Consider the following 10,226-nt stretch of genomic DNA (forward strand, 5'->3'; position numbering starts at 1 on the left):
AGCCCAGTACAGTCCAGCACAGCCCAGTACAGCCCAGTACAGCCCAGTATACTCTAGTACAGCCCAGTACAGCCCAGTACAGCCCAGTACAGCCCAGTACACTCTAGCACAGCCCAGTACACTCTAGCACAGCCCAGTACAGCCCAGTACACTCTAGCACAGCCCAGTACAGTCTAGTACAGCCCAGTACAGCCCAGTACACTCTAGCACAGCCCAGTAGAGCCCAGTACAGTCCAGCACAGCCCAGTACAGCCCAGTACAGCCCAGTATACTCTAGTACAGTCCAGTACAGCCCAGTACAGCCCAGTACAGCCCAGTACACTCTAGCACAGCCCTGTACACTCTAGCACAGCCCAGTACAGCCCAGTAGAGCCCAGTACAGCCCAGTACACTCTAGCACAGCCCAGTACAGCCCAGTAGAGCCCAGTACGGCCCAGTACACTCTAGCACAGCCCAGTACAGCCCAGTACACTCTAGCACAGCCCAGTACAGTCTAGTACAGCCCAGTACAGCCCAGTACACTCTAGCACAGCCCAGTACACTCTAGCACAGCCCAGTACAGCCCAGTACACTCTAGCATAGCCCAGTACAGCCCAGTAGAGCCCAGTACAGCCCAGTACACTCTAGCACAGCCCAGTACACTCTAGCACAGCCCAGTACAGCCCAGTACGAGCCCTGTCGGGGTCTTTCGGGTTTTTCCGGGGTCTTCCGGGCCCCGTCGGGCCTCGGAGAACCGGCCCGGAGCTGACGTCACGCGGCCGTGACGTCACGGGAGAACTACAACTCCCGGCGGCCCCCGCACTGGCGCCCGAGCGCCCGCCCTCCCGCCGATCGGCAGCCGCCGCGGCCAATGGGAAGCCGCCAGCTCCCCGCGCCGCCCCTCCCTCCCCGCCCCCCTCAGGAAGCGCCGACGGACGCGCGGCGCAGCCAATGGGGAGTCGGCGGGGCGGGAGCCGCGCGGAGCGACGCGCGCTGCGGCCAATCGGCGCGCGGCGTCGCCAGGCGAGGGCCAATGGGCGCTGGGGGGCGGGGCGCCGCGCGGGCGGCCCCGCCCGCAGCCGAGGCGGGTAGCAACAGTTGCCCCGGTGAGGGAACACGGAGGGCGCCATAGCCACGGTCGCCGTGGCGACCGCGCACCGGCCCCGGCCCGGCCCCGCCGCCCTCGCCCGTCGCCCCCGCCGCCCCCCCGTCGGCGCCGCCGCCCGCCCGGGCCGGGACGAGGCCCCGCGGGGCCCCGGCGGCGGCCCCGGGCAGGTGGGTCCGAGCGGCGCCGCGCAAGATGGCGGCGGCGGGAGGGGCGGCGGCGGGAGGGGGCGGCGGGCGGGGGGCGAACGGGGGCGGCCGGGCCGGGTGGCGGCGGCGGCGGCCCCGGGATGGAGCCGGGCCCGGGGCTGGAGGGGGCGGGGCCTGCCGCGCGCCCCGGCGATTGGTGGGCGGGCGGGCCAATGGGGGAAGGCGGGGCGGTGGGGAGAGCCAATGGCGGCGCGCGGCGGGGTAGAGACCCCACCCCCCCCCCGCCCCCCGGGCGCGCGAGCGCGGCGGTGATGTCACGCGGCGGTGATGTCACGCGGTGATGTCACGGGGGTGGGGAAACCGGTGACGTCACGGGGCGATGATGTCACTGCAGGCGCGGCTGATGTCTCCTGGCAACGGGGGGCGGGGCGTCGTGACGCCAGACGCCGGTGTGATGTCACCCCGTGACGTCAGACTGTGACACACCCTCCCCCCTCGCTGATTTGTGTTTTTCTCCCCCAATTTTTGCCTCTCCCTCCCAGGCCCGCCGCCCGTCGCCATGGCAACGCAGACCTACGTCACCGAGCTGACGTCATCGCAGCAGCCGCAAGCCCCACCCCCTCCTGCACCCACCCCCTTCGGGGCGGAGCTCCCGGGAGGCCCCGCCCCCCAGGCCCCGCCCCCGCCGCCCCCCGCCCCCCCTGCGCCCCCCCCGCAACAATTCATCGTCGTCACCGTCTCGGGTGAGTGCCCCAAAATCGCCGCTTTTCACCTCAAAATCACCGCCCCCCCCCCCCCCCCCCGGCTGTGTGACTTGTCTGACCCGTTTCTGCCGTTTCTCTCCCCAAAGCCGAGGGCGCCCTGCGGGCCAGCGAGGGCGTGGCCGAGGGCAGCCCCGCCCCCCCCGCGGCCCCCCCGGCCGGGCCCAGCCCGGGGGTCCCGGGCACCCAGGTGGGGAACGGGGCAAAACCGCGCGGAATCGGGCAAAACGGGGCGGAAACGGGCAAAACGGGGCGAAAAATGGGTGAAATTGGCCAAAATGGGGTAAAAAGGGGGTAAAACTGGGGGCAGAAATGGGGTAAAATGGGGTAAAACTGGGGGCAGAAACGGGGTAAACTCGGGGAAATGGGGTAAAAGTGGGAGGGGAGAAAAGAGGTAAAATGGGGCAGAACGGGGGTTTGGGGGTGGGAAATGGGGTAAAAGGGGCAAAATAGGGTCAAATGTGATAAAATGGGGGTGGGGCTAAATGGGTCATGGGGGGGGAATGGGGCAAAACCGGGCAAAATGGGGCAAAAGGTGAGTCTGGGGGGAAAATGGGGGGTCCCGTGTGTGCCCCCCCCCCCCCCCCCCGGTTTTGGGGACCCCCCCGACCCCCCCATGTTTCCCCCTCCCCAGTGCTCCCCAGCACCGACCGGCGCCGCCGCCCCCAAACCCCAGGAGGTGAGCGGGGGGGGCGGGGCGGGGGGGTCAGGGGGTCGTCCCCCCTTCCCCCTGGGTGACACCCCCCCCGGTTTGTGTCCCCCCCCCCCCAGGTGACGCCGCTGCCGCACGTTTACCCCACGCCCTACGTGGAGGGGGGTGATGGTTCCTACCCCCCCGCCGCCATGTGAGTGACCCCCCCCCCCCGCAATATTTAAGTGGGGGGGAGCCCCCCCCTTGGCTCCCCCCCTACTTTGATGAATTCTCCCCCCCTAGCCGCTCGGGCTCGTTCCCGTTCGCCGAAACGCCGCTTTACACCCCAAACGCCGGCGCCGCTTATTACGAGGGGGGGGGCGGCGGCGGCGGCCGCGGGGGGGGGGCCCGGTGCAGCCCAGCCCCCCCCCGCCGAGCTCGCAGGCCCCGCCCCCCGTCTACGTCCCGGGGGGGGGGCGGGGGGGCAGCGGCGGGGGGCGGGGGCCCCATTTTGGGGAGCGCTCCCCCCCCTCCCCCCCCCCGCCGCCCCCGCCGCGCCCCCCCCCGGCCGCCACCGCCGCCCCGCCCCCCCCCGGCGGCACCTACGTCATCCAGGGGGGTTACGTGCTGGGGGGGGGCGCCCAGTCCTACTCGCACACCACCCGCGCCTCCCCCGTCACGGTGAGAAATGGGGTGAAAAACGGCGGGTTTGGGCAAAAGGGGAGGGGTTGGGGGGGGGGGGGGTGTCCCTATTTGTGTGTGTCCCCACCCCGGGGGTGAACTGGGGAGAAACTGGGAGGTTTTGGGGAGGGTTGGGGTGGGGGGGGCACTTAAAGGGGTTTTGGGGAGAAAACGGGGAGTTTTGGGCAAAGTGGGGGGGGTGAGGTTGTGGCAAACACCCTGTGCCCCGCCCAGCCCAAAGTTTTGGCGGGAAACCGTGAGAATTGGCGGGAAAACGGGGCCTGGAATGGAACGAGGGGCACGTGGGTGGGGCGGGGCCGGGGGCGGGGCCAACACCCCATGCCCCACCCAGCTATTTAAAGGGAAACACACGAGTTTTTGGGGCACCTGGGGCTGGAGTGGGGACGATGCCCAGGGTGGGGTCGGGCAGGGTCAGGTGGGGTCAGGTGGGGTCAGGTGGGGCGTGGCCAACACCCCATGCCCCACCCAACTATTTAAAGAGAAACACCCAACATTTTGGGTCCCTTGGGTTAGGAATGGGGACAATACCCAGGGTGGGGTCGGGTGGGGTTGGGTGGGGTCGGGCGGGGTCAGGTGGGCTTGGGTGGAGTCAGGTGGGGTCGAGCGGAGTCAGGTGGGGTCGGGTGGGGTCGGGTGGGATCGGGCGGAGTCAGGTGGGGTCGGGCAGGGTCAGGTGGGGTCGGGTGGGGTCAGATGGGGCGTGGCCAACACCCCATGCCCCGCCCAGCTATTTAAAGGGAAACACCCAACATTTTGGGGCCCATGGGTTAGGAATGGGGACAATACCCAAGGTGGGGTCGGGTGGGGTTGGGTGGGGTCGGGCGGGGTCAGGTGGGGTCGGGTGGGGTCAGGTGGGGTCGGGCGGGGTCAGGTGGGGTCGGGTGGGGTCAGGTGGGGTTGGGCGGGGTCAGGTGGGGTCGGGCGGGGTCAGGTGGGGTTGGGTGGGGTCAGATGCGGTTGGGCGGAGTCAGGTGGGGTTGGGCGGGGTCAGATGGGGCGTGGCCAACACCCCATGCCCCACCCAACTATTTAAAGCGAAACACACACCATTTTGTGACCCCTGGGGCTGCAACGCAGATGACGCCTTGGGGCGGGGTTCGGGCGGGGTTAGGTGCATCCGGGCGGGGCATAGGGCGTGTCTGACCCCCCCGTGCCCCCCCAGGTTCAGTGGCTGCTGGAGAACTACGAGGCGGCGGAGGGCGTGAGCCTGCCGCGCAGCACGCTCTACTGCCACTACCTGCTGCACTGCCAGGCGCAGAAGCTCGAGCCCGTCAACGCCGCCTCCTTCGGGAAGCTCATCCGCTCCGTCTTCGTGGGGCTGCGCACCCGGCGCCTGGGGACGAGGTGCGGACCCCCCCCACCGGAATGGTGGGATCCCCCCCCAACCCCCCTTGGAATGGTGGGACCCCCCCCCCCCCCCCGGAATGGTGGGATCCCCCCCACCCCGGAATGGTGGGACCCTCCCCCAGGAATGGTGGGATCCCCCCCACCTCGGAATGGTGGGATCCCCCCCCAGAATGGTGGGACCCCCTCCAGAATGGTGGGACCCCCCACCCTGGAATGGTGGGAACCCCCCACCTTGGAATGGTGGGACCCCCGCCCCAGAATGGTGGGACCCCCACCCCATTAACCCCATCCCCCCCATTCACAGGGGTAACTCCAAGTACCACTGCTATGGGCTGCGGATCAAGGGCAGCTCCCTGGGACCCCCAGGACCCCCGTACCCCCCATTAACCCCGTACCCCCCATTAACCCCGTACCCCCCATTAACCCCATGCCCCCCATTAACCCCGTACCCCCCATTAATCAAATGCCACCCATTAACCCCATACACCCCATTAACCCCGTGCCCCCCGATCGCAGGGGTAACTCCAAGTACCACTACTACGGGCTGCGGATCACGGGCAGCTCCCTGGGACCCCCAGGACCCCCATACCCCCCATTAACCCCGTGCCCCCCGTTAACCCCGTGCCCCCCGTTTGCAGGGGTAACTCCAAGTACCACTACTACGGGCTGCGGATCAAGGGCAGCTCCCCGCTGCTGCGGCTGGTGGAGGACCAGCAGCAGCTGGCCATGCGGCAGCAGCCCTTCGCGCAGAAGCAGCGGTACGACCCCTCCGGGACCCCCCCACACCACCCCACCTCACCGGGACCCCCCCACCCCACCCATCCACCCCGGGGGGGCCATTTCTTCTGCTGCCATTTCTTGCCCAAGAACTCAGCAAATCCCCATTTTTTTCCCCAAATCTGGGGCCATGGGGGTAACTGATGGTTCCCCCCCCCACCATGTCCCCCCACCATGTTCCCCCCCCCGTATTCCCCCCCATACCTGCCCTGTGTTGCCCCACTGTGTCCCCCACAATGTTCCCCTGTGTCTCCCCCATGACCCCGCCATGTTCCCCCATATCCCCCCCATGTCCCCCCATGACCCCCCTGTGTTCCCCCCCCATCCCACCCATGTCCCCTTGTGTCCCACCATGTCCCCACCCTGTCCCCCTGTGTCCCCCAACATGACCCCCTGTGGCCCCCCCATTATCCCCTCCATGTTCCCCCATGACCTCCCCATGTCCCCCCATGTCCCCGCCCTGTCCCCCTGTGGCCCCCCCCATGACCCCCTGTGGCCCCCAATGTCCCCCCATATCCCCCCCCTTGTCCCCCTCGTGTCCCCACCATGACCCCCCATGACCCCCCCATGTCCTGCACTGTGTCCCCCCCCCCCCATACCCCCCACCGTGTCCCCCCATGTCCCCTCGTGACCCCCCCCACCCTCATCCCCCTGTGACCCCCCCATGTCCCCCCGTGACCCCCTATGTCCCCCCATGACCCCTCGTGACCCTCCATGTCCCCCTGTGTCCCCCCCAGGCTGAAGCCCATTCAGAAGGTGGAGGGGGGCGGGGTGACCAACGGGGTGACCCCCCAGCCCCCCCCCGGGCTGTCGGACATCAGCGCCCAGGTCCAGCAGTACCAGCAGTTCTTGGGTGAATAGACCCCCCAAATCCCCCAAAAATCCCCAACTCCGCCAAACCCCCATGAAAATGCCCCCAACCCCCCCCAAAAACCCCTCAAATCCCCCCAAATCACCCCAAATCCCCCCAAACACCCCCAATTCCCCCCAAACACCCTGAATGCCCCAAAACTCCTCAACCCCCCCAAATCCCCCCCTAATCCGCCAAATCCCCCCAAACCCCCCAAATCCCCCCTGAATCCTCTCAATGCCCTCAAAACCGCCCCCAATGCCCCCAACCACACCCCTAAAGCCCCCAAATTCACCCCCGATCCCCCCCAATAGCCCCGAAACCCCCCAAATCCCCCCCAATCCCCCTAAAGTTCCCCCAAGTCCCCCCCAATGCCCTCTAAACCCCCCCCAAATCCCCCCCAAACCCCAAGGACCCCCAGATCTACCCCCCACCAAGACCCCCAGGTCTATCTCCCCGGGGGGGCCCCTAGGTCTACCAGCCAGGGGGGCCCCCAGGTCTACCAGCCAGGGGGGCCCCCAGGTCTACCTGGCATAGGGCCCCCAGGTCTACCTGCCAGGGGGGCCCCCAGGTCTACCTCCCATAGGGCCCCCAGGTCTACCTCCCGGGGGGCCCCCAGGTCTACCTCCTATGGGGGCCCCAGGTCTACCTCCTACCCCAGGACCCCCAGGTCTAACCCCCTCCTTGGTGTAGTAACACTCCTTATCAATTAGCACGTGTATATCCAACACAGCCACTGGGACCCCCCAAATTCCCCCTAGGACCCCCCCAAATCCCCATGGAGACCCCCCAAACCACCATGGGACCTCCCCAAACCCCCCAAATCCCCATGAGGACCCCCCCAGACTCACACTGCTCCTCCTTGGTGTAGTAACACTCGTTATCGATCAGCACGTGTGTGTGCAACACATGCACCGGGACCCCCCTAACGCCCAGGGTTATGGTCAGGGTTAGGGTTAGAGTTAGGGTTAGGGTTAGGGTTAGGGTTAGGCCTAGGGTTAGGGTTAGGGTTAGGGTTACGGTTAGGATTACAGTTAGGGTTAGGATTAGAGTTGGTTTAGCATTAGACTTAGCGTTAGGGTTAAGCTTAGGTTACGGCTATGGTGAGGTTTAGGCTTATGCTTAAACATATGTTAGGGTTATGGTCAGTGTCAGGGTCAGGGTCAGGGTTAGGCTTAGGGGTAGGGTTAGGGTTAGGGGTAGGGTTAGGGGTAGGATTCAAGTTGTTTTAGGGTTAGACTTAGCATTAGGATTAGGCCTAGGTTAGGGTTAGGTGGAGGTTTAGGGTTATGGTTAAACTTAAGTTTGGGTTAGGGTCAGGGTTATGGTCAGGGTCAGGATTTGGTTAGGGTTAGGGTTAGAATTACAGTTAGGGTTAGGATTAGAGTTGGTTTAGCATTAGACTTAGCATTAGGGTTAGGCTTAGGTTACGGCTATGGTGAGGTTTAGGCTTATGCTTAAAGATATGTTAGCGTTATGGTCAGGGTCAGGGTCAGGGTTAGGGTCAGTGTTAGGCTTAGGGTTCGGGTTAGGGTTAGGACTACAGTTAGGGTTAGGATTAGAGTTGGTTTAGCGTTAGGCTTAGCATTAGGGGTAGGCTTAGGTTACAGCTATGGTGAGGTTTAGGCTTATGCTTAAACATATGTTAGGGTTATGGTCAGCGTTATGGTCTGGGTCAAGTTCGGCTTAGGGTTCGGGATAGGGTTCGGGTTAGGGGTAGGGATAGGGGTAGGGATAGGGGTAGGGGTAGGGGTAGGGGTAGGGGTAGGGTTAGGGGTAGGGTTAGGGGTAGGATTTGGGTTGTTTTAGGGTTAGACTTAGCATTAGGATTAGGCCTAGGTTAGGATTAGGTTGAGTTTTAGAGTTATGGTTAAACTTAAGTTTGGGTTAGAGTCAGGATTATGGTCAGGGTCAGGGTTTGGTTAGGGTTAGGGTTAGGGTTAGGGTTAGGATTACAGTTAGGGTTACGATTAGAGTTGATTTAGTGTTAGAGTTAGCATTAGGGTTAGGCTTAGGTTACGGCTATGGTGAGGTTTAGGCTTATGCTTAAACATATGTTAGGGTTATGGTCAGGGTCAGGGTCAGGATCAGGGTCAGAGTCAGAGTCAGGGTCAGGGTTAGGGTTCGGGTTAGGGTTCAGGTTAGGGTTCGGGTTACGGTTGGATTCAGGTTGTTTTAGGGTTAGACTTAACATTAGGATTAGGCCTAGGTTAGGGTTTGGTTGAGGTTTAGGGTTTTGGTTAAACTTGAGTTAGGGTTAGGGTCATGGTTATGGTCAGGGTCAGGGTTTGGTTAGGGTTAGGGTTAGGGTTAGGGTTAGGGTTAGGATTACAGTTAGGGTTAGGATTAAAGTTGGTTTAGCATTACACTTAGCATTAGGGTTAGGCTTAGGTTACGGCTATGGTGAGGTTTAGGCTTATGCTTAAACATATGTTAGGGTTATGGTCAGGGTCAGGGTCAGGGTTAGGGTCAGTGTTAGGCTTAGGGTTCGGGTTAGGGTTAGGATTACAGTTAGGGTTAGGATTAGAGTTGGTTTAGCGTTAGACTTAGCATTAGAGGTAGGCTTAGGTTACAGCTATGGTGAGGTTTAGGCTTATGCTTAAACATATGTTAGGGTTATGGTCAGCGTTATGGTCAGGGTCAAGTTCGGCTTAGGGTTCGGGATAGGGTTCGGGTTAGGGGTAGGGGTAGGGGTAGGGGTAGGGGTAGGGGTAGGGGTAGGGGTAGGATTTGGGTTGTTTTAGGGTTAGACTTAGCATTAGGATTAGGCCTAGGTTAGGGTTAGGTTTAGGTTTAGGGTTATGGTTAAACTTAAGTTTGGATTAGGGTCAGGGTTATGGTCAGGGTCAGGGATTGGTTAGAGTTAGGGTTAGGGTTAGGGTTAGGATTACAGTTAGGGTTAGGATTAGAGTTGGTTTAGCATTAGAGTTAGCATTAGGGTTAGGCTTAGGTTACGACTATGGTGAGGTTTATGCTTATGCTTAAACATATGTTAGGGTTATGGTCAGGGTCTGGGTCAGGCTCAGGGTCAGGGTCAGGTCAGGGTCAGGGTTAGGGTCAGGGTTAGGGGTAGGGTTAGGGGTAGGGTTAGGGGTAGGATTTGGGTTGTTTTAGGGTTAGACTTATCATTAGGATTAGGCCTAGGTTAGGGTTAGGTGGAGGTTTAGGGTTATGGTTAAACTTAAGTTTGGGTTAGGGTGAGGGTTATGATCAGGGTCAGGGTTTGGTTAGGGTTAGGGTTAGGGTTAGGGTTAGGATTACAGTTAGGGTTAGGATTAGAGTTGGTTTAGCGTTAGAGTTAGCGTTAGGGTTAGGCTTAGGTTATGGCTATGGTGAGGTTTAGGCTTATGCTTAAACATATGTTAGGGTTATGGTCAGGGTCAGGGTCAGGGTTAGGGTCAGTGTTAGGCTTAGGGTTCGGGTTAGGGTTAGGATTACAGTTAGGGTTAGGATTAGAGTTGGTTTAGCGTTAGACTTAGCATTAGGGGTAGGCTTAGGTTACAGCTATGGTGAGGTTTAGACTTATGCTTAAACATATGTTAGGGTTATGGTCAGCGTTATGGTCAGGGTCAAGTTCGGCTTAGGGTTCGGGATAGGGTTCGGGTTAGGGGTAGGGGTAGCGTTAGGGGTAGGGTTAGGGGTAGGGGTAGGGGTAGGATTCGGGTTGTTTTAGGGTTAGACTTAGCATTAGGATTAGGCCTAGGTTAGGGTTAGGTGGAGGTTTAGGGTTATGGTTAAACTTAAGTTTGGGTTAGGGTCAGGATTATGGTCAGGATCAGGGTTTGGTTAGGGTTAGGGTTAGGGTTAGGGTTAGGATTACAGTTAGGATTAGGATTAGAGTTGGTTTAGTGTTAGAGTTAGCATTAGGGTTAGACTTAGGTTACGGCTATGGTGAGGTTTAGGCTTATGCTTAAACATATGTTAG

The 10,226-nt window shown here is 61.5% G+C and overlaps 1 protein-coding gene across 1 annotated transcript; it reads left to right on the plus strand.

Moving 5' to 3' along the window:
- Positions 1-1,612: 1,612 nt before the first annotated feature.
- Positions 1,613-6,312, plus strand: RFX1 (regulatory factor X1; the record flags this gene model as incomplete). The annotated part of the gene is made up of 7 exons (XM_080361345.1): positions 1,613-1,682; positions 1,776-1,976; positions 2,084-2,184; positions 2,929-3,306; positions 4,490-4,671; positions 5,313-5,432; positions 6,189-6,312. The coding sequence occupies 7 exons, from the start codon at positions 1,613-1,615 to the stop codon at positions 6,310-6,312; spliced, it is 1,176 nt and encodes a 391-aa protein (XP_080217471.1).
- Between the last annotated feature and the right edge of the window lie 3,914 nt (positions 6,313-10,226).

This window comes from Nesoenas mayeri (genome assembly GCF_963082525.1).
Source record: "Nesoenas mayeri genome assembly, chromosome: 31".
In the NCBI taxonomy this organism is placed as follows: domain Eukaryota; kingdom Metazoa; phylum Chordata; class Aves; order Columbiformes; family Columbidae; genus Nesoenas; species Nesoenas mayeri.